The 25,391-nt window shown below is 33.6% G+C and overlaps 1 protein-coding gene across 1 annotated transcript in view; it reads left to right on the top strand.

The window, feature by feature from the left end:
* Positions 1-25,391, top strand: part of FGF9 (fibroblast growth factor 9) — a 41,609-nt gene that overhangs the window by 6,081 nt on the left and 10,137 nt on the right. Inside the window, exon 3 of the mRNA XM_074303670.1 lies at positions 5,788-5,891. Coding sequence (XP_074159771.1) covers positions 5,788-5,891 — 104 coding nt within the window. The remainder of the gene's footprint in view (positions 1-5,787; positions 5,892-25,391) is intronic.

The raw sequence follows: 25,391 nt of genomic DNA, 5'->3' as shown, positions 1-25,391 counted from the left end.
GATGAAGTCTTAATATGTTAATAAGCATTACCAAGTGTTGGATTAGAGTCTAGCAAGATTCTTCTTTTCCTCCTTCCAAGTGTTAGGAAGTTTTGACATAGTTCAGAGTACCTCTGGAAAGTTTGGGTCACTAATCACTTGGGAAAATTTTAAGCTTTCCTACTCTAAAAGACAGAATGTCCTAAACTAGAATGTTAGACCAATAGAAGTGGGTTCAAGTTCTATTTTTTACTTATCTCTCTAAGTCTCTTTCCTCAACTGAAAAATGGGCATATTAATAGTTATACTATTCACTTAAAGGATTGTTATAACTAAAATATTTTGTATACTGTAAGCTACTATATAAATGCAAATTGTTTTTATTAAATGAAAGCTATTTCTAGATTGTAAGTTCTGTTACAGCAGAGGCTATATTTTACCAATCTGCTTAATTGGCCCCAAGTTCTTGCAAATAATGTGAATCCAGTAAATGCCTAATTAATATGAATGTTTGAATGAAGAAAATCAGAGAAGCCTAGTCATCTCTGGGACTGATTGCCCTTGGAAGATCAGAGGAGAGCTCTGTAAGAGAAGGGCAATAAGGGGAGATGAGAAGAAAAGACAAAGCCAAGGGAATTCTCAAGCCAACCCTGAATTACTGAAGCAGGCACAAGAACTGAGCTGATCTTCTTGGGCTTCTTTAAATCAGAGATGACCTATTTCTCTATCAAAGGTTATGACTGCATGATTCAATACACAAGTGGACCTTCTAGACCCAACCTAATATCCTTTAAGTCCTTTTGGTTATGTTAGAATTGGTTAAATATCATGTGATGGGATTCCAGATAGAGTGTGTTGGGAGGTGGAGGACAGGGGAAATGGCTCATCATTTTTCTGTTTTCTATTCTTTGCTATATGGTATTATGACTAAGAATGTCAAAGCTGTATCTACACAGGAGGAAATGGATGTTTTGGCAGGGAAAAAATAGTGCAATATGGTTGCAGGCTTTAATATTTCTACTTGGAAACAGTTCTTTTTAGCTTTGCTTTATGAACATTTATTGTTGCCTATTAAGTAACACTTTTCCAGACAAAAGTCATTCCCTTAGCTAGAGCTGAAAAAGACCTTAGAGATTATCTTGTCCATTTTATAGATGAAGAAATTGAGGCCCAGAGAGAGGTTGTCAGATTCCCAGTGGCTAAGCTGAAATATGTAGCATTTTAAAAAATACTTCTATATGAACAATGAAGGTGAAAGAAATAGTTTTGTGTCAAAGTTAGAGCAGTCAGAAAAACTGATCTGACACAAACTGCGGAATAAAAAGAGTTAATTTACTTGATTAAGGTTAAGTAGTTTATTAATAAAGAAAGTATTATTGATAATGTAAAAATCATTCCCGGGGTGAAGAATATCAAGGTTTTCTGTCAATCAACCAAGACATTTTTATTATACACTTAACCAAATGCTAGGCATTGCGCTAAATTCTGAGGCTACAAAAATGGCAAAAAACAGTGCTTGAGTATCAAGGTGCTTATATTCTAGTGGGGGAAGCAAAATATGTATAAAGTATATTTTAAATAAACTTAAAAGCTCTAGCAGCTATAGGAATTTGAAAAGCCTTCGTACAGAAGGCAGTATTTGAGCTAAGTATATCTAGTTTGAGAGAAGTCAGACATTCTAAGAGGTATAGAAAGAGGGCATTCTAGGCATAGGAGACAAATAATGTTGTAAGGATTTGATGACCTATCCATTCCTATAACTTGAATACTTTTCTCTAAGAAATGTTTTTTTTTTTTTTCAGTCACTTTATTTGAGTAATTCTAAGTATAGGAAGCTGGAAAGTAGAATAAACATAAAATCAGAACAATCTTCTAGTTTCAGATGAGATGTGATAAAGAGTATTTATTTAAATTATGAAAGACTTAAATTCTTACTATTTTGGAGTATGATTACTCTGAGAACATTCATATGGCAGGGAGAAAATTTTATTAAATTTGATTCCCCTGCCCCTCCAAAGAAAACCTTAGTTCAAAAGGCAAAAAACAATTCCTCTGTCAACATTTCTCTCACTTACCAAGATTATTCTCCTCTTTAGAAGCTATACTTATGCTTGCAAAATCTGGGATGTAGGGGTGGGAAGAGAAGTCACAGGTAAATTCACTCAATACAACTGCTGTACTCTGAGGTTGTCTGCATTGCTGGCAGTAATGTACTTTTGTCTTTGTCTCCCTTATTTCCTCACAGACTATAGATATGCCAGGAAATAGGAATGCCTGAAAATTATGGGGAATGCTTTGTTTTTCTCCTAAGATAAAAATCATTTGTTGAATGATATAAGTACAAATTGTGTAGACAGGAAAGAAGAAATTTAGTCTCTACAACACTCCCTCCTCCCAATAATCTACATTTAGCTATCTAAAGTGGATGGGTAAGATTTTAGTTTTCATGTCAGTGTTCAGCTAAAGTAAATGTCCCAAATCTAAGTTCTTTCCATGTTTGATGAGTTTTGATTGTGCTATTTTCCCACAGTGAAGATGTAACTATAGGAAAGTAATAATTTCACTTAATGTCCTATAAAAGGAAAAATATAATCACAAAAATGATTTGGCTTTTTATTGAAGGATTTATTGAAGGATTTAAAATATATTCATATTATTTGCAAATAGTTTCAAGATGCCAGAAAAACACCAACTGAGGGATTAAAGTAGTGGCTAGCTACTCCTTTCCATTCTTTTTAAAGCTTAACTTCAAATTGCTCCAGAAACTATTTTGTTTGTTTGTCTACTTTGGAACATAGTATACTTCTCAAGGCATTGTTAGTGATTGCTCTACCTCTCTTTAAATGCCTTTAATCCAGCTGTCAATCTCTTGGTGTGCCTTATAGACACTTGAATTTTTCCTCCTCATCTTTGACATACAATCTGATTTTCTGAGCAAGTGAAGTTAGAAGCTGAGTACACATGCTTGAGGATGCCCTTTTTGTTCCCAGGTGTAAGGTAGATTTGCCCATCTCACCATGCTTGGGCATTGTAGGATTCTGAATTGTAACTCTTATTTTCCCTATTCAGCCCCATTGCCAGTTGCGACATAGGGGAAGATCCAACAATAGTTTTTACTTCTGTTGGTATATCTAGTTTCTCTGCTTGTCCATAAAGATATCCTCACATTTCTCCTGATATGAATTTCCTTGTAACCCTTCACTATTAGTCACATGACCTCAAAATGACTTCTAGTAGAAAAGGATAAGCCTGGTAGAGGGAGGGAAACATAATTTAAAAAACCCAAAACAACCAAAAAGGAAAAAAAAACCACTGGTGTAAAGTGGGAATAGATTAACTCTCATTCTAACAGATTCCCAGGGTCTTCCATTAAAAAAAACCAAAAACTGCTCATTAATTGAATTAAAAGCAACAAAAGAACAGTTCCTGTGTATCTGTTAAAGGTAGAGTGACATATAAATTAAAACAATATAATAGGTCTATTAAGTAATATTGGTGACAAGGACAATAAAATTATTTTATATGAGATTAAGTTTCAGTTCCTTTACCAATAAAATGGAGATAAACCCTTCCTTCCCTGAGATACAGAATAGTTGGAAGGCTCAAATAGGAATCTGAAAACACATTATAAGCTTAAAGAGTTATAATAATGTGAGTTTATTTTTCCCCTTCCCATTTCTCAAATGGTCATCGTAACATTCTTCAGACAAATGGACTTGGTATGAGAGGCAGAACTAGTGACAAGTTTATTTTTGTTTTTGCCCAAATTTATTGTTGTATGTGTTAAGATTGAGTGTTTGTCTTATCTTTTGGTAACATCAATGTCAGATTATAATCAACATACTTTTGATTTCATAACTATTTTCTGATTGACCTAGTGGATTGTTGGCCCTCAAAGGAAACAAGACAATTCTTTTGTTTTACCTTTCCATGAAAATTGAATATTAGTGAGTCCCTCTGTGTAGTTTTAGACATTAATCTTTTATTGAACATTAGTTGTGGTATAGGCTATCTTTGGTGGAGATTTTTAACTAGCTGAAAGTTTTGGCATAATGGGATCACTAACTTATTTGCTATTTAGAAATCTTATTCAGAAATCTTGGTTGCACACCCGTATGTACACAAAAATAATTGCTTGTGTTGAAAATACATACAACCTATATGTAGTGTTATTACCTTATTTGACCTTACAATATCTTTGTGAAGTAAGGAGGAATCAATAAACTGGCTTTATTTGAGGTATTCCTTCTATTCATAATTTATTATATTACAAACATAATTTTAAAAAATTTCTTTTATTTTCCTCACAAAGTATTTTAAATTTCATTACACTGTATGGTAGTTATGTACTATCTATGTTAGCAGTCTCATTGCTCTAGATGCTAGACTTTCAGTATTTATAATACTGTATATACCATAAAGAAGTTACAAGTACTTCTTCATGAGAAGAAGGTTTTATCTTTACATTGCTTTGATACAAAATTTTCTCTTGGGACTTTATCATAGGCTTTATTAAATTTATGTAGTCCATATCTGCTATTGATTATTACACAGTCTATTTTGTGAGAGATGCAAAATTAATTGTTTAAAAAATCCATGTAAGTGCTTTTTTATTAGTCACATGGGACTACCTACAGTGTAGTGTTAAACTTAGTTCTTTTACTGTTAAATGTAAGTAAAATTTTAAGTAATGGAAGGTTTTCTTTTTATAAGTTGTTCAGTATTAAACTATTTTAGAATGCATCAATTCTAAATAGTGCATTATACATTTATTATATCAATGAAAAATTGACTGAGCACAAAAATATTACTTCTATATTTGCTTTGCCCAATTGGTATTGTGAACTAGTCCCCATATAGCCAGTTAGAAAGATCATTCAGGTTGCTGTAGTAAAATTTCACTTCTTTGCTTAGATTGGGTAGTGGCAGGGGAAGCAAGTTTCAGTAAAAGGCACTAAAAACAAAATTCAATGCTAATTTGTGAAGATAATGGGGCAGGAGCTTTATATATAGTTTTGGGAAAAAAAATTCTCAATGCCCGGCAAACACTTATTGAATCTGCATTAAAGAATTACATTTTTGGTGCAGGATGTGGTGTTATCTGACATGTCTTTGAATTTCACATAAAATGTAGGAGAAAAATGAATAATTTCCAAAAGCAGTAATGTTTGGGATGAAACAGAAACATTTCAGTTTTCAAGGTTAATTTTAACAAAGCAATAGTAGGGAACTAGGTGATTTTTTCTTTGCAACATTTGTCTATAATAATAATAATTGAGATAATCTCTGTTATGTGGGGACACAAGACAACATTTTAATGGAAAATACATTCTTGATTCATATGTCTAGATGTAGGCTTCATTCTCTGATGGTATTCAGTTTTCTATCTGTAGAATAATTAGTCTTTTGGCTAAATAGAAAATAACTTTTGTGGGCTTCTTTGGCAAATGACAATTAGCATTCATAATTGCGGGCATGCACCTACATATCTAGTATTTTATTCAGGGAATTTGTTGTATTTGGCACAAATCAGGATGCTGATAAGTTGTGTGATATTATTAAACTATAAATTTAAGTTAAAACTTTGGGAAAATGTTCAAGATTTACTTCTTGGTTGTCATACAAAAATAGATTACACTGATTCTTTTGTATGGTAATTTTTAAAATCAAAATATACTTTAACTTTCAAAAGATATTTTCTAAATAGTGAATTAGATTTAAGACCACTTCTTACTCATCTAGAATCTATAAGTTTCTGAAGAAATTATGTATATGCTGACTTATTCTTTCTCTTCTTTTTAAAAAAAGGCATTCTGGAATTTATCAGCATAGCAGTAGGTCTGGTCAGCATTCGAGGCGTGGACAGTGGACTATACCTCGGAATGAATGAGAAAGGGGAGCTATATGGATCAGTAAGTATTCTGAGAGCTGTGGCCTATCTTTGTTCTATTACTAATTATTTTGTACTACATTTTCTTAAGATTTAAAAATTGTCCCAAATGGACCAAATATTTATTCTGGAAAAAGAATTAAAGTGCTTACTTTTAAATATGAAGTGAAAAATATTTCATTTAATTCTAAGTAGAGAGTATTTTGGATCTACAAGATATGTACCAAACAAGCTCTTAAATGCAGGCAAAAGTGCTTCATATACCAAACCATTTTCACTGTTCCTCTACACTGGAAATCTGCAAGTGTAGAAATCATTCTTCATCTACTATTGAATGAAAATTATTTTTGAGAAGTATTGAAATCCACTTTTTTCAAGCATCCCAATGAAAATTGGGTGTGGACAAAAAAGTGAGTTTAAAACCGAATTTCAAATCACAAAGAATTTTTCATTATGCAGGGAAGGTGGGCTTAAAACTAGTAAAATTCTCATCCTTGAATAAGAATTTGAGAGTATTATAATACTTTTGCTGCATAGTTTAACCTACCTAAAGGTCTACAGACTATGTCTCGAACTTTTGTATCTTTCAAGACTCTTAGCATATGATTTAACAAATAGGAAGATCAAATGAGACTTTGAAAATACAAGTTTAACAGTCCTAGAAAGGAAAATCTTTGGTGTATCCAAACTAGAAGAAATGAAAATAACCTTCACATAGTACTCGGAAATATCTTTTTATGCCACTTTTCTATCTCTATACCCATTGTCATATACAAGATAACAAATATGTATCAAGATAGTATCCATCTTAGAAGAAATGTGGCTCAACAACTTCAGATCTTAGAAAACAATGGTCTATTTAAGTTGAACCTCAGTCTAACATGTTGTTTGGAATGGCCTAGGGTGTTTGACAGTCTTGGTAGGAAATTTGAGGTGGACAATTTCTTTAGGTATTTACACATCAGTACCAGTGTACATACCTTCAAATTTTGTTTTTCTAAAAACAGAATTCGCAAAAATTAAAAATTAACGCCACTAGAGATATAGCATAGGGTAGAGTCTGTTATAATAAGTCACATTTTATCTTGAACTATTATTTTATTGTTGTAGGGAAAGCCCAGTGATGAAGCCCCTTGTATTAATCTTGAATAGCAATTATTCTACAACTTAGAGGCTTACTGAGTTGCTTGGGAGGCTAAATTAAGTGATTTCTCAGTGGTCACAAACCTGGTATGTGCCTGAAGAAGATCTTGAAGGTTCTTGACTCCAAGTCCAGATCTTTAGCCATTATGTCATGCTACCTTTCAATTTTGCAATAATTTTTAAAAAGGTGCTTTACTTTGTAAATATTTACTTTGTAAATATATGACTGTTCCCCACCCCCATAATGAGGGAGGATCTTCTTATTAAATACATCTAGATGTTTTATCACCTTTACTACTTTTGTAATTTCTCCAGCTTTATGAAGGTGTGTTTACCTGAGGTACATTTGTTTCTGGGGGGAAATGTTTTGTAGTAAATGAGAACTTGGTGGTGATTTCTGTTTCTACAGTTGTATTTGTATTGTTGTTCAGTCATTTTTCAGTTGTGTACAACTTTTCATAACCACATTTGGAGTTTTCTTGACAAAGATACTGGAATATTTTTGCCAGTTTCTTTTATATATGAGGAAACTGAGACAAACAGGATTAAGTGACCTACTCAGGAATTCACAGCTAGTAAGTACCTAAGGTCATATTTGAACTCAAGAAGATGGGTCTTACTGAGTCCTGCTCTGACACTTTATTCACTGAGCCACTTAGCAGCAGTTGTAATTGTATCCTTTGTTAATACTGAGAATTTAGAAAACAGCAGTTTTTTAGGCCTCATGGATTAACAGGTTAAATAATTGACAGATTTTAAACTACAGATTTAATTTGTTTTGAGTACTCCCTTAGTTTTGACAAACATTCCCTGGATTTGTTAACTTGTTTGTTTAACTCATGTATAAGGCCATAGTGGAAAGCTATTTGTGCATGGTCACAATATCTTTATGGAACCTTTATGCAATCTCATATAGGGATATGTGCTTGGAATGAGTCAAGAGAATGCTGGTCTGGAGTATTTCATAGGAATCCATACTGGCCTTCCTAGGCCCATTTAGTGTAAATAAGCTATGAATTATGGATGCCCCACTTCTGTAGTCAGAGACTAGTTTCTGGGTGGTAGACAGTAGACAATCCCCTTCACTAAGATTTAAAGGGGAGAATGCAGGGGAGATAAGAGAGACCCTTCTTCCTTCTCTGCTTAAGAAAAATATGCTTATTTTTTGGGATGATGGGAACTATACCATCTCATAAAATAAATATAAAAATAAGCAGTAGATCATTTCTCCCATTATAATTTTCTAATAGAAAAGCTTTTAAAATTTAGCATATTTTAGCAGTTTTTTCATATGTTGCATTAAATACATAGGTATGGGCCTATGTTGCCTTGATCTGAGAATATGTAGGCAGGAGTCCAAGGGAAGTACCATCCTTTTTTATTTCTCATGTTCATCTGCTGCATCTTATGAGTTTGCTTGCAGCATACCTCTGGAAAAGATGGTCTCTAATCTACCCCCCTCCCACAATATATAAGTTTTATTAGCAGCCTAAATATAGAGTAGGGAGTTCAGGGGAGGGAGTGGGTTAAGTTCCTAAGGATAGCAAGCTTTTGTCTATTTTGTCATTTGTTTATGCTTAAACCAAGATTAAGGATTTTAAATCTGGGGTCCATGAGGTTTTTTTTTTAAGTTCTGACAACTATATTTCAGTGTAATTTAATCCTTTTTCAAAGGGAATATATTTTATTTTATGTAATTAAAATATTATTCTGAGAAGAAGTCCATTGGTTTCACCAGACTGTCAGAGGGGTCAAGAGCACACACAAAAGAACTCCTGACCTAGATGAAAAAAGATAATATAGGAGAGAGTAGAGGGAATGATACATCTTACTTGGTGACTGGGAGCCATGAGTTTATGTAGGGGGGGTAAAGTCTAGCCCATTACAGAAGTATAGAGAGATAAAGAATTGGAAGAGTGATCAAAAGATCTAAGCTGTATTGTGAGAAAGTTAGCAACAGAAAGGAAATAATATTAAATGACTAAATATATCCAATTCAATGAACAAATGTTTAGTAAGTGCTTACTAAACAGAATGTTATGCTATTCCCTTAAAGAAAGATTTATAAGATGTGGTCCCCAAAGCTTTGCATGATAATATGACACTCAGATAACAATAATATAAAATCATACTTGGCATATGTATAAAAATGTACAAAGCAAACGGTCATATAAAACCTAAAAGATAAAGGGTTGCTATGAAATGAACCAACTGAGAAAAATTGGTAGAAGTGATTTGTTAATTATACTGCAAAGAATGTTTAAGAATTCAACAGGCAAAGAGGGAAGGAGAAAGTGTTCAAGATATATAGCTTTGACTGGAGGTTAGGAATAGTTGAAATTAACTGAAATATAGAGTTTCTAGTAGGTAGCTATAGTTGAAAAGAAAGGTGGTATCAGATTGTGAAGTACTTGCTAAGGTGATGATGATGATGATGATGATGATTATTATTATTATTACTTCATTCAGTAAGCAATGGGGAGCCACTGAATATTATTTTTAAAATTAAATTTTATTTTATTAAAAAAAAGATATGCTTTCTATTTTTCCCAGCTCCTCTCATCCTCCTCTACCTCCTTTCACTCAGAAAGCAAGAAAAACAAAAACTCCATTACAAACATTTGTTTTATAAAGAAAAATAAATTTCTACTATGATCATTTGGCCCTGGCCAAAAAAGGTTTCAATTTGCATTCTGAATCCCTTACTTCTTTACTTGATGGTGAGAAGCATGTTTCATCATGAATCTTCTGGAATTGTGGCTGCTTATTATGCTGATCAAAGTCCCCAAATTCTTCAGAGTTGTTTTTTACTACAATATTGTTATTGTAGAAAATGTTCTTCCAGTTCTCCTCACTTCACTTTACATCAGTTCATAAAGTCTTCTCAGGTTTCCATTTGTCATTTCTTACAGCACAATAGTATTCCATCACATTCACATACCAGAATTCATTCACTTAAGATTTTTGAGCACAGAAATTCTGTTTAAAATCCATGAATAATGCAGATTCTCACATAAAAATAATTAGTCTAGCTGTTATATGAAGTTTGATGCTGAGTTTATGGGATAGAAGTATTTGTGAAGAGAGTGGAAGGAGGTTCATTTGATAGAAAGCAATTTCTGTCTTCAAGGTGGGTGGTAATAAAAGCTTGAGTAGGGTTATGGAAATAGTAATGGAGAAGAGATGGATTTAATTGAATTGCTGAGATAGAATTCACATTGACCACGACATTAAAGTTATAGTGTAAAGAGAAACAAACTTGCCTTGACCTTTTATGAAATGACACAAAGCTCAAATGAACTAAAATCCATGCAGGAGGTAGAATTTCTGGCTACCCTCAAACATTAAAAAAACAACAACCACCCATGTTGGTATTAATATTGTTTCAATAGTGAGGCAATAAATACACCATCCCTGGGAATATAGTACTTACTTCTATACAGCCAGTTAGCTCTCTGATGATGGAAAATTTAATTTAAAACAAGTAACCTGGATTTATGAATTAACTTTACATTCCCAACTTTGAGCTTTTATTTCATAATTTATCCTTAAATATATATTAGGTGCAGTCTGACCAATGGCCTAATAATTCCCTAGATTGTAGATAGTAGAGATACCAGTTCTGCTAGTTTTTAAAAATAGAAAAGATGAAATGATAGAGATTACAAGTGAAAAATATGGTGATTATTTTGTTCATGAACATCATTCCTTTTCTTTTAAGAGGAAAATTTGGACAGGTTTATCCTCCACTATTTGAATAAAACATTATGGAATAGGAGATAGTTAGCCTTGACACATAAATTATGCCATTAAGAGTAATCCACTTAAATCTTTTATGGCTCCTTCACATAAACATTCAATGATTCAAGTGAGTCAAATTAACAAGCATTTATTAAGCACCTACTATGTGCCAAGCAATGTGCTAAGTACTTGGGATATAAAGAAAGTAGAAAAATACTTAGGGAATTCACAGTCTAAGAGGAGAAGAAATGTGTAACAGCAATGTAATTCTATCATTATATTTTAGAAATGACTTGCTTATCTGCACTGCTAGATGGAATTTCTGAAATTGATGAAATTGCAGATATAGGCAAAAAACAAAAACAAACAAACAAAAAAAACATCCAACAACTAGGTACAGACAACTCTAGGTTTGGATATCTTGAATAGTACACTGTGGGTAGTTCATATAACATCTTTTTGAATGGAAAGAGAATATCTTCATTAGAACTAGTGGAAGGGATTAGATCAAGTATGTTTGAAAGCTATCTTTATATGTATTGGAAGTGGGCCAGGGTCTTAGCATAAATTTAGTATCTTTATTCTTGGAAACAGTGTCAGGCCAGGTGTTATGACCTAATTATTCTTAGTATCAGTAATCAATATTTGAGTATTGCCAAAACACAAAGGGAGTCAATAGTAATTGCTAATAAAATTTTGGTATTATAATGTAATCATTTGTTGTTATTTCCTAAAATTTAAAAAGTCTTGTTTACTTTTATTTAGGATTTTTTTTTTAGCTGAGAATAGGTCTTAAATGCTTACTAATCACATTTTAGCAAAAATGTAAGCTTTCCTGAGGGAGAGGGATTATTTATTTACTTATTTTTATAAATCTGGTATTTACTAGATTTCCTGACACAATAATAGTTGCTTAATTAATGTTTAATTGAATTTTAAAAATAAATTATTTGCTCCAAAACAGCAAATTTGTCCGATTTATAATGAATTTATAATGAATGAAATTTACTTACTTTTTTTTTTTCAACCTATCACTGAACTATATGCACATGTAGGCTTCTCCATGCTATTATTGTCATGTATTTCTCATAGATTGTGAAATGTGTTTGAAACATTGGTGGTAAGGGATGAAACTAACTTTCAAAGAGAATAAGCAGAATATCTAGCTTTTACCAGACATAGTTATTAAAATATATGATTTGACCCATAACAATGTAAATCCACCAGATACTAGTATTTACATAAAACTTTAAAATTTGAAAAGTGTTTTATGTGTGTTATTTCAACAACCCTGAAAAGTAGGTGCTATTATTATTCCTATTTTACAGATGAGAAAACTGAGATATAGAGCTATGAGGTGACTTGTCCTTGGTTGCACAACTAATAAGTTTCTGAGGCTCCAAATCCAGTGCTCTAGATCCACAAACTTGATCTATTGTTCAGTAGGGAGTTAAGTAATGGAAATGCCAGTTCCACAGTGGAATATGAAGGAGATCTTTGGGTATACAACCTCAGAAATGGCCCCTACAAAGAATATGTTGTTTTGACCCCTGGAATTTGTTTATTTGTTGTTGTTGTTGTTTTGGGGGGAGGCACATTCAACTCTTCCTCTTTGCACACACCTTTTGTTAAGCTATAGATTTATACAACAAGAGTACTGTACTAGGTACTATTATTTTAAAAATCTACTGATAAATCATATCATCTTAGAGTTCATGGAGTTCTTTAAGGAAGTCAGCTCATATTAAAAAGAATGTATCAGGTCAATAGGTAACCTATCTGATATCCAACATCATCAAGAAATGGTATGTTCTAGTTAACCAAATATTTTGGTTTATGGAAAATTATCACACACACCTTATGAATTACCAATTTCTCAAAATTACAAACACAATGAAATATATTCAACATTCAAACCAGCCTATAGTAAGCATTTTTCCTTTGGTGATTCAGAAGGAACTTCAAGATCTTGTAATTTAGGACCTCAGGTTCATCAGGAATTTTTGTAAGAGAGATAACTAAAGCTCTATCTTCTAGGATGTTCCAGTGATAAGGTGTGGTATGTAAGCACAAGGTGTAGTTGTGAGAGAATACTGGATTTGGAATCCAAGGACTTGGCTTTGTTTCTTTCTACTTGTAGCCTTGGACTAATAATTTAATATTTATGGACCTCAGCTCCTCTATTTGTAAAAGAAAATAGTTGACCAAATTAGGACTTCTTAAACTTTTCCACTCATGATCACTTTTCCCCGGGGAAATTTTTATGTGACCCCAGGTATATAAATATATAAAATAGGTATATTAACTGATAATAAATTATAATTTTTTGACCTCAGTATTCAGTTGGGAGACCTCACTTGGGGTAATCCATGGTTTAAGAAGCTTTGGACTAGAGAGCCTCTAAGGTTTCTACTCTAAACCTGTCATCCTGTGCATAAAATTTTACTACATTAAGTTAGTGAATACATTGATAATGGATGATGGGAGGTAGGTGGGGAAAAATGGAGTATTTTTTTCTCTGATTTAGATGAACAATAAAAGTGTCTCTCCATGAAGAAGAAAGTATGTTACCAAGATCAAATATGCAACCAAATTTTTTTTTTTTTATTCATTCTACAACATTTTGGAATTTAGAGATTATGGGAGAAAATTGGTAGTGAAAGTGGTCTCTTTGATCTCTCTATTAGATTTAGATTTTTCATTTATATGAATATATATGTATACATATACATACATACATATATATGTGTATATATATACATATACATATATATGTGTGTATATATATATATATATATATATACATATACATATATATGTATATATATTTAGACTAGGCTTAATTAAAGTGTTTCTCTCCCTCCTCCCCTTTCCTCTTATCCCCTGCTCCTCTTTCTCACTAGCCTTAGTCATATAGCCTACATATAATTTATTTTTCTTCTAAGCACTTATCCTTTTGGTCTTTAGTTTTCTGAAAACTCTTTTTATTTGACTGTTCAAGTTTTTAGGAAAATGAATGGGTTGGACTAGATGATTTATGTGATCTCTTCCAGCTCTGAATCCTATGATAATAGAGTAAGGTAGCCAAAATCCATGAGTCAGACACAATAGTGTTTGGAGTGGTGTGGCAAAAATCACAAGTATTAGAGATGTATACATGTGTACATACATGCACACCCAAAAACAATGTATATCATATAGATCTTTCTCTCTTTATAATTATCTACATTTTGGAGACTTCAATAGTTTAATTTAAAAATGCTCTCTGCCCTGTCATACGGAAGGAGTCAAGGATTATTTACCAAGGAGGAAAAGCATAGCCTTTGCTGTTCAGATAAACATAACATTTATACATGACGCTATCTTCTACCCACCAGATCTTATTTGTACTTATGTCCCCACAAATCACACTTTAGAAACTTCTGAAGCAAGCACTTCCCAGGTCATGGTACAAAGAAACTGGTAAGAGAGCTCCAAGTCTGGTATTGCCATGATTCTTACTCTATCTGCTTCTCTTTTTATGTAAAATAGATCATAGTCAGTTAGCGCTTATAGATGCCCTGTACATACAAACAATTATTAAGAGCATTTGCATTTGAAACTCTTCCTTCTCCTATGGGGTTGTTTTCCTTTTCCTTCCTTTTAGGACCCCTAAGGGTGACTTCCCTGACTATAAATGTAGAAAGAAGGGTTTTCTCTTATGTATACAGAGCAGTGTAGAGTTAAAAAAAAGTTCTATCACCCAGGAATCTATGTGTCTGGCTGTCACATGAAGTATGGCCCCCTCTCCCCTGCTACTTCCAGGGAGACCACCTGCTACTTCTAGTGTAGTAGATTTTTGGTAATCCAAATTGGAACTTTAAGTCTATTTTTCTCTATTAAAACAATGTTATTAAGTAAGGCTGATTTATATTTTAAGGTTTATAAGATCTTTCTTCACAATGAAATTGTGACTTTCCTAAGAACACTAAGAAAACTAAGTATTTCAGTGATTTCCTGCTGCCTCTAGGAAAAGATTCAAATTCCTCTGGATGTTAAAGCCACAATCTGCCTCTAGCTATGTGGCCCTGAGCAAGTCACTTGACTCTAAACTATTGTTTTATACCACTTGGTACCTTATGTATCCTTACATATTTTATGTTCTAGACAAACTGACTTGTTCCAGGTGATCACCATTCTATTTCCCTCCTCAGTGCCTTTGTACAGGCTGCTTCTTGTTTAAGATGCTTTTCCTTTTTACGTATACCTCTTGGAAAAAAAAAAAAAGATGAGATAATTAGGGTTAAGTGACTTGCTCAGGGACACATAGCTAGTAAGTGGATGGATTGGATTTGAACTCAGATTCTCCTCACTTTAGGATGGGTGCTCTGTCTACTGAGCCATCTAACTGCCCCTTTGGAACCCCTTTTATTGTTATTTAATTGTTTCAGTTGTGTTTAACTATCTGTGAGTCCATTTGAGGTTTTCTTGGTAGTGATATTGGAGTGGTCTCCCATATTTTTCTCCAGTTCATTTCACAGATGAGAAAATTGAAGCAAATTATGTGTCCAGGGTCACATAACTAATAAACATCTGAGGCTGAATTTGAACTCAGTTCTTCTGACTGTGGGCCTGGCACTCTATCCATTGTGTTACCCAGCTAACGCCTAGTTACCTTCCTTCAAAGATCAGCTCAAGTACTACTTTCTAAAAGAGGAATTTTTGCTGTTTGTTTTATTGCAGCAATTAAAATGTTCCCTTTCAAGTTGTGTTTCCTCGGTACACATGTTGCATATTGAATATAAACTCCCTGAAGGTAGAGACTGTTTGGTTTTTATCTTTGTATTTAGCACTTTGGTCATCTTCGGCACATAATTTGGCACTTAAAAAATAGTAGCTGAATTGAATTAATTCAAACCCATGTCTGTTTTTTCTTTACTTTCTCAATTAAGATTATTACTATGTTCTACTTTTAGACATATTAGAGGTCAAATAGACTTTTGTGGGCTGGCCTGGGAACCTAATCACCATTAACAACAGAGTTTCTATGGAAAAACACATTCCAAGTTTCAACCAGTTAGGGAATGCCTAGTTACAAATAACAGAAAATACACAGTAGAAGAAGAATCAGAAGGGGAAATTTCAGTTTGTCCCTTCATTTTTCCATTCTTCTTTGACCCCATCCTTACCCCTTCCTAAGATTATGTGGTAGCAAAAACCTTGCTGAAATTGAAGTGGAAAGGACTTGAGTTTAAATCTTATACCTGCTAGTTCATTACCTGGATAACTTTGAGCAAATCAGTTTACTTCTTCTGGCCTTTAATTTCCTCAGGTGGAAAATTAGCAGATTGGACTAGACAGGCCTTCATGGCATAAATGTTGTAATCCTCAATCTATTTTCCTTACCTATATTAGTTCCTTTGATGTCCTAACTGTTCTGTCCAAGGTTTTCTGTATCCCAGAAGTGCAGCTCCAAATACCTGTCCCACCTTGAAGTAAATGGATGGCTCAAGTCCTTCCAGGACATACAGATTTCACCAAACCCCTAGAAAATCGTTGGTCTCCTTTTCAGTCACTGCTATAACCTGAAGGGACTAGAATCTCCCATGGTTTTAGCTGTCTTGTTCACAAAGTATGTTTAGCAGCTGTTCTAAGTCTTTTGCTTTAATGTGGAACTTTTTTTTGCCCCTATCCTTGATTACTGGATTTAGAAATATAGGCATTTTTTTATTTTTAAATTTTTATCTATTTTTATTTTTTTAGGGAATGGGAGAGCTGGAGATGGGGGCAGAGGCAAATATTTTCTTCCTCAATTCTCTCCTTCCTGGAGTTATGTCTCTGCTTTTATTTTATTCAATCTCCACCCCAGATTTTTCTTGTTCGTTCAACCCAGCACACACTGCCAGAATTGCCTTCTGCTTGATATCTTGCTGTTGGTCTGATCTGTGCCTTGGTCCTAAAATCTGGTGCAGTTTGACCAGTTTGCAGTTGAACTACCCAAAGAACTTGATTTAATCAGGAACCACTCAGAGCATGCTTGTTTCTAGTTTTGAACCTCTTACATGCAAAAGTGGCAATTGTGCACCCACAGATTTTTTTAATCTCCCCAGTTAGCTGAGAAAAGTGGCAGGATGTATGAAAGAACCATAAAATGGCCAGCATTTTCCTTCAAAATAATATTAAGAAATGGATTGATTTAGTATATAGAACTATATCCTTCCATTCTTTCCAGAAAGCATTTTTTTAGTTGTTGTTCTTAATTCCTCCCTTTTTAAAATACATTGTTAGTTTTCCATGAGCTGTCCATTGCATATTTCTTCTTTCTGATAATGAAAGACCAGTAGCTTAATGCAGCATTCCAAAAACAGACTTATCAAGGTCATGTAGAGACATTGCTCTCTCTGATGCATAATGTGAATCCTTTCCTGTACCCTAGAATTGTTTTTTTTTTTAATTTTGCCTTTTTTTTTTTCCTTTTTAGCTACCATGTTGTATTGTAAATTCTTACATAATTTGCTGTCCATTTTCAGCCCTGGGCTTCTTTATGCATTACTGCCCACTAAATGCTCTTTCTGAACAGCTGTGTTTCATATAATCTTTTCTTTGTAGTAACCTGCATTTTTAAAAAAGCAATCTGATTTCCAGTTTGTTAACTCCTACCCCTGTTCCTGTTAATCTATAATCTCTTTTGCAGTCACCTCTTGGTCCTTCCTTTTATCCTGAGCACTTTCTGATTTAACATCATCTGCAAGTTTCAGGAAACATAGGGGAACATTGTCAGTATAGAAATGCTGATCCTAATGTAATATGTGCATATTCTAGGGCCAAATAAAATAACAGATTTTTGCTTTTGCTATTTAGGACAGTTTGAATTGGGATTAAAATTCTGTGTCACTTGCCTGTCAAATTAAATAAAGCAGATGAAGTTATTCCTTCAAATCATGATATGACATTTTATAATTTAGGGTGTTTTTCAAATTTTAAAAGGAAAAAAGAAGCTGTTCTGTTGGAATTTGTTTTATCTGCTTTGTTCTTCAATGTATCTAATTATTCTTTTACCCACTTAGCATTTTAAAATCATTTTTAATTTGTTAGAAGTTTAATTTTCTCGGTGCATAATATGGGAGATTAGAATAGGTAGTTGACTGCATATTGCAATTTTTATGTTGCTCTACTGCACCCAAATGGCAAATATCTACACCTTCCCCATCTGTTATAGGGTCTAGAGTGCCCATTGCTTTGAGTTAAAACACTGTGTCTCCAGAAGACACAATTTAGAATGGAAATATGTCCCCTAAGAGGGTTAACACATTAAGCCATTATCACCAATTATCACGTTAATTAGACAGCTGTGACCTAACAGACAGAAGACTGAGAGAATCTGGCATAGGACAGGTAACTTGTTATGGAAAAGAGAAGATAGTTAAGAGGACTGCAAGACTTTGGCTGCGAAGACTTTAGCCACTGGTGATGCATGAGGATGCTGGGAACTAGGCATGGTAGGCATGATATGTGGGGAAGACCATTTTCTGTTCATTCTACTTTGGAAATATCTTTCCAATTTGTTTCCTCTACTACCACTGCAACTGTAAATCAGCACCCCCCCATCTCTTCTTGCCCTGACTACTATAACAGTTTCCTAATATTTTATCTTTAGTCTATTCCCTTCTTACTCCATCTTTGCTTGAGTACCCTTCCTAATAGATTCCTAATGATTATGTCACTGGTCAACACAAAAGTCTTTAGTGACTCCCTGTAGCTTATCAAATAAAGCATGAAATCTGCTTCCTGCCATTCAGAATTTTCTACAGCTGATTCCAAATTATCCTTTCAGTTTAATCTTATACTATTATTCCTTTTAACATACTCTATATTCCAGCCTTGTTAGAGGATTATTTCCTCTTTTTGTGTTGCCTTCATTTATTATTAAACCTTCTCCCCTGTCTGAAGTTGACTTTTTTCCTTTCTCTACCTCATACCTCCATCTATTGAAATTCCCCTATTACCTTATAGGCTCAACTCAGATACTATTTCTTCCATGAAGCCTTCCTTCATGTTTCATTTTCCCTATGCTACACCCCTCTCCCACCTTTCTAACTATAAGTTGCCTTTCTTTCCATGCTTAGATTTCTCATATTATTTCATTTCATGGTGCTCTACCCATTCTCTGTTGTATCAGTCATTTACATATATGCTTTTATTGTCCCTAGATAATAAGCTTTTTGAGAGCAGAGTTTGTGTTATATTTGTCTTCCCATCACCAGTATTAGGATTATACAGTAGATATTTAATAAAATTTTGTTAAACTTAATTGAATTTAGATGGGAGAAACCAAAAAGAAAAATAGCTTTACCTGAGCTTGGTGCTGAGGAACAATGCTTTTTATGTTGGGATTAATAATCATGGGAAATCGGTAATAACTAGGGAGATATCAGACAAGGTGGTTTAGGAACTGCTGAGTTATTTCTTCTTAGGGCTGCATTTCTTCTTTCTACTATATATACATATATATATATATATATATATATATATATATGTATATATATATATATATATATATATATGACTTTTTTCTAAGTTCACTTTTAACCATTTTTAGCATCTTAGGTTGTTTTGGTTATTTTTCAAATTGAGTTTTCATAATATAGTTCAATATCTCAGATCCCCTATTCAACTTGCCACTTAGTTAGCAATGCTCATTGAGCCCTGACTTAAGTTAACATTATGTAGTGGAGCCCTGAAAAGGAAGTACTTATTTTGCAGAACTATAGAATTTTGAAATAGGAAGCAACCTTGCTTATAGATCACGTTTAAATTATCATAGGGTTCAGACCTGGGAAGAATAAATATTCAGTTAACAAGACTTTATTAAGAATCTACTGTATGCCAAATATTGTGTTAAGTGCTGGGGATACAAAGAAAAGGGGAAAAACTGGTCTCTGCCCTCAATAAACTCATAATTTATTGGGGAAGCAACAAAGAAACAACTCTATACATAGAAGATATATACAGTATAAATAGGAGGTAATTCCAGAGATAAGCACTAGCAGAAGGTAAAAGGACAAGGAGAAGAAATGACTGAAAAGAGCCTCTTGCAGATGGTCTTCAAGGAAGCCAGGAAAGTTAAACAATTAGAGGGGAGAAAGGAAAATATTCCAGACATAGATAGCTAGTGAGAAGGATTCTGAGAGTTGAGGAAACAAGCCCACAGGTTGACTGTCTCACTTAGTCATACATCGAGTTACAGAACTCATATTTAAATCCAGGTCTCTTCACTTTGAATTCAGAATTTTTTCTACCATACGCCACCTGTCCCAATCTTTGGCTTTACAGATGAGGTCCAGATCCTCTGACTCTAGGAACCCAGAGAAGTTACTTGCTCAAGAAGATGTAGCAGATAGATGGAACTGTCTCAATGTTTTTGTCTCTGTGCTTCTCATTCACCCTGAAGTCTATTGAGCTCTCAGTTTGGAAGCACATAGAAGAAAAGGCTGTCATTCTCTTTCCTTTCTATATTTTATCGAAATATTTTTCATTCTTCTTCCTGCTGCTTAGAACATAAATTAAGTGGGTTTTTCTGCTGCATTTTTTGTTTCTTTATAGTAGTTAACTGATACAGTTTCTTCTTACTTTGTTTCTGTGGCTATTCCCCATGTTTGCTGAAGACTCTTTTTCACTCTTTCCCATTCAGCATGACTTTTTTCCAATAGTGTTTTATTTTTCCAAATACATTTAAAAATAGTTTTCAACATTCATTTTTGTAAGACTTAGTATTCTAAATTTTTCTCCCTCCCTCCCTAATCTCTTCTCACTTCCCCAAGACAGCAAACAATCTGATTTAGGTTAAATATGTGCAATCCTTTTTAAACATATTTTCATAGTGTTATGTTGTGCAAGAAAAATCAAACCAAAAGGGGAAAAAAACCACAAGAAAGGAAAAAAATACATACATAAAAAGGTAAAACTAGTATGCTTTAATCCACATTCACTCTCCTTAGTTTTCTCTCTGTATGCAATTGAATTTATCCATCTCAAGTCTATTGGAATTGCTTTAAATCACCACATTATTGAGAAGAGTCAAGTCCTTCATAGCTAATCACGTAATCTTGTTACTGTGTAAAATGTTCTCCTGGTTTTGCCCACTTCACTTAGCATTAGTTCATGTAAATCTTTCCAGGCTTTTCTGAAATCAGCTTTCTCATCATTTCTTATAATAATGATGAGTTATTCCATTACATTCACATATCATAACTTATTTACCATTCCCCAATTGAGGAACATTCACTTAATTTCCAGTTCCCTGCCTCTCCAAAAAGAGCTGCTACAAACATTTTTGCACATGTGAATCCTTTCCTCTCTTTTATTATCTCTTTGAGATACAGAGACAGTAGTGAGACTATTGGATCAAAGGGTATGCACAGTTTTATAGCCCTTTGGGTATAGCTTCAAATTTCAGCGTGCCTTTTTAAAAAATAGCCTTTTATTTTTCCAAAAGCATGCAAAGATAGTTTTCAATATTTACCTTTTCAAAACCTTGTGTTCCAATTTTTTCTACCTCCTTCCCTCTCCCCTAAATAGCAAGCAATTCACTATAGGTTAAATATGTGCAGTTGTTTTAAATATATCTCCATGTTTGTTATAAGCATACCTTTTAAAGAATATTTTGGTTGTGATATCTCTCCTTCCCTCCCTCCAACATCTGTCAATTTATAGGATTTATGAACTCAAAGTAATGAGAGATCTTGAGGTTATCTAGTTTGCTCCTCATCTTTGTCTTTTATAGAAGAGAAAACTCAGGCTTAGTGAGCTTCAATGCCTTTAAAAGTCACAAAGTCAGCACGTGGCAGAGCCCCGGAGGATTTGATCCCAGGTCTCTTGACCACAAATCCAACACTCTTCCACTGTATGTAGAATACAAATTCAATAAACATTAATTATAAGTGTGTGTACATGGATCTTGAAAGATTTAGAAACAGAAAGTTATCATTGAGAATGTTTCTAGCCAGTCTCTTCAGTCTGACTTTACATTCTGACTTCATTGACCTTTTAGCTTACCAAATGACTACAAAAATGAAATAGCTGGCTGATTTTGTGTGTGTGTGTGTGTGTGTGTGTGTGTGTGTGTGTGTGTGTGTGTGTGTGTATCCTTTAAATTCTTTCTTTATAGAGTAGAATGAATATAGTTCAGGCTTGTATGATTTGGTATTTAAATGTTTGCTGCATATTTCTGACCACTTGTTTAAATGCTGTGCTTGCTAGGACCACAGAGTCAAACAAAAATGGGGGTCAGAATGTGTAAATGGTTGCTATTATTGGCAATGTGTGAAGATCTCATTAAATGACCACCTGAAGAGCCTACGTGAAACTTTTAAAAGCTGAATTCCACTCACATTAAATGTCACTGAATTTGAAAAGTAGAGCCTCAATTGAAATGAATTTTCATCTTTATGAAAAGCATGGCATTGTTATCTTTGAAGGCAGAACTTCTCGAAGCAGTTTGTTCTTCACAGAAAGTGATTGTGTCACAGTCTTTTTCTCACTCATATCTAATTCTTCAAAATCATATAGAAACTTAGTGGTTGGAAGTTAGAACCCAAATTTCCTTTGATATATTCTTCCTTTATCCCCTGACTTTCAGAATTTCACCTTTCAACCTTGTCTATTTTCATCATTCCATCATTCCATCCCTTATTCAGTCAGCCCTCCATGGCTTTTCCTTCCACCTTTGTCTTCTTCCCCAACAATATTTTCTGGTGCCAACTGATAGATGAGTAAAGTTGGAAATTCTTTTGTTATAAAGAGGTAGAATTTAAAAGGAATTTTATGTTGAGATTTCAGTGTAGGAAAATCTTACTTTAGGACAGTTTAACACCTTTAATAAATGATGGGAATTAGCTGGCTTATATTTGGGAGCTCTCATGTTCTGAATGTTGCCATTGTAACCCCATGTTGAAACAAATCTCAAATGCAATCAAAGCATCTGACCCTTGGGCTAAAACTAAAATGAAATTCAAGGGACCCTTCACACTATGCTACTGGGAACTATGTGGTACTAAACCTGATGGAAAGCAGTTTATCAAAGTTAAGGCTCTCTTGGTGCCAATAGATAATGTTTTTTTTTTAAATAGATGGAAATACCTTTGTACTTTACACAGACCATTTGGAAAAACAAGTGATTTTGTTCAGATCTTTTTGTAATTTTTCTAATGATTATTTCTGTGACTTGGAGAAATGATAAGCCATGTAATGATGGCTTTTATCTCATGTGGAGACATTCAAATCATATTATGTCATTGACAATTCCCAAATAAATAGAAAATTTCTGTTTAATATAATATATAGCATATGTGCTTTTAATCAGCATACAAAGTTATATAGGTGAATTTGAAAAGCTTTTCTTGCAAGGGTTGTATGGAAAAATTAAATGCCTAGAGAATGTACAAATACCAAATTCTCCTTATGGTGAATGTTAAGACTCTTAAGTGTGAATTTTATTGTGTACTGGGGGCAAAACATTTTTTGTGGGTCTATATTTCAAAAATTATAGTGAAAACTAATAGGAAAATGTGATTTGATATACAAGTGTTCATTTTACATTCTTTAAATGATCACATATTGTCTATTTGTTGTTGTTTGTTTTTAAATCTTCCCTAAAGTGAATCACTGCATAATCCTAATACTTTAGACTGGCCATGTTGATTTGACCTATGTTTTGACTGTTCTATTTCACGTGCTCAGTATTTAATAGAAAAAGCTGACAAGCTGATCATTCTGTGTTTTTTAGTCTTTTGAGGAAAATCCAGCACTTTAAGTATTTAAGGAGGGTTGTTTGATCTCAAGGAGATCTTGAAGTAGACTAAGAAACGGCTCTATTTTGTTGATTTTCGTGTGTTTTGTTTCCTTCTCTTCTCATCTGCTTCCTTCATTGGGATGTTTCCCTGGAGAGAGGAGTTAAAAGACTGGGCTTCTTATTAAAGATCTTTTAGTCATTATATTTAATCACCCCATCCTTATAACAACTCCCATTAATACTTTACTGCTACATTATTAGTGAGTGAGAGAGAGAATATGAATATGAATATATATACACACACATGTATATATATATATACATATATATATATATACACACACATATATATATATATATATATATATGAAATAGGAGCCTATTTATAAGAGATGCTCTGGTGAAGGGAGTTTTAAATACCAGGACTTTAATGAATAGTAGATATTAAAATGAGTGATTACATCAAAGTCATTAACTTTTAAAATGTGCAGGGACTCTACAATTAAGTCTGTTCCTGAGTAGTCACTTTTAGTATTTAAAAATATGATTTATATAAGCTGTCTATCAGTGGAATACTTTAAAGGATTTGTATTCTTATCTACATGCATATTTCTCCCAGGGGTATAGACTGCCTTCCATACTTGCCTGCTTTTCCTGTTTGACTTTTGTTCATGTTTGCCACAGGGAATCCAACCAATGTGTTGAGGATTTTCCTTCAAGTTCTCTTTATCTTACCTGGGTACAGATAGAACATTGGTTGATTATTCATCACTCTTCCTTTCTAACTAGGTTGTTGCTGCTGCTCTTTCTCTTTCTCTTCTTTCTTTTCTCCTTCTCTTTCTCTTCCTTCTTCCTCTTGCTCTTCTTCCTCTTCTTTTTTCTCCTCCTTCTCTTCCTTCTCCTCCTTTTGTCACACATTTCTTTGTTGACACAAGGAAATGAATATATTTAATTATACAGTTGGTCGGCTAAAAATGTTGTCAGATTCACATCATACATATGCTCATGTAGAAATCCCATTTGAAAATATCAGTGCAGAACTACAATGTATGCCATTTCAGAGAACTACTGTTCTTTGAGAGAAAAAAATTCTAATCAGCTCCATTTTCCATTTTTATAGTTAATAGATACAAATTGGGCATAGTAACATCCACATGGATTCCACACGGATTCCACACTTTCTAATTTCCTTACTTTGCAAATTACATTCCCTAATAACATGTGCTATAAGATAACCTTCGTTAACTTGCATTAAGACATACTGTGATTTTTCCCATCATTAATTGATACTTGAATTTTAAAGGGCCTGGTACAAGTTTTGCTATTTTAATTTCAGTTTTCCCCACAGCTTAGGACTGGATGACATGGAATAAAAAGGGGTTTCCATAGTAGCTAACTTTCACCAGATTGTGTTCCAAAGCATGGGCTTCAGTAGACTTTTGAATCAAGTCCACATTCTCCATCCAGGTCCGGTGATATAATCCCGACAGTTCAAAGATAGGTATGCTATAAACAGTTACAGTTAAATAATCTAAAAAAGCAGTTAAAATGTGGAAATACAGTAAAACAAGAATTGATCACTTTATAGTGGAATACTCTATAAACTGTCTGCATTGGAAACATGTGGTGAGTTAGAAAACATCTGAGTTGCATAATTCTAAAGTGTATAGTTATGGGCAAGCAGACACTTTTTGTACTCCCCTTTTCCCACCACTGCTTGTATGTCAGAGCATGGATCAAAATTTCTCTTAAAGTCCCACTTATCTAGCGATCTATTTTTTAAAAATTGTGATTGGTAAGATTTGCTTTGGAGTGTAAATTTTGAAAATAGAACAGTTAATAAAATGTACAGAAGTGTCAGGATAGTAA

Source organism: Sminthopsis crassicaudata, chromosome 3 (assembly GCF_048593235.1).
Source record: "Sminthopsis crassicaudata isolate SCR6 chromosome 3, ASM4859323v1, whole genome shotgun sequence".
NCBI classification, from domain to species: domain Eukaryota; kingdom Metazoa; phylum Chordata; class Mammalia; order Dasyuromorphia; family Dasyuridae; genus Sminthopsis; species Sminthopsis crassicaudata.
The sequence above is the reverse complement of the archived record's forward strand: the minus strand, read 5'-3'. Positions and strand labels throughout refer to the sequence as shown.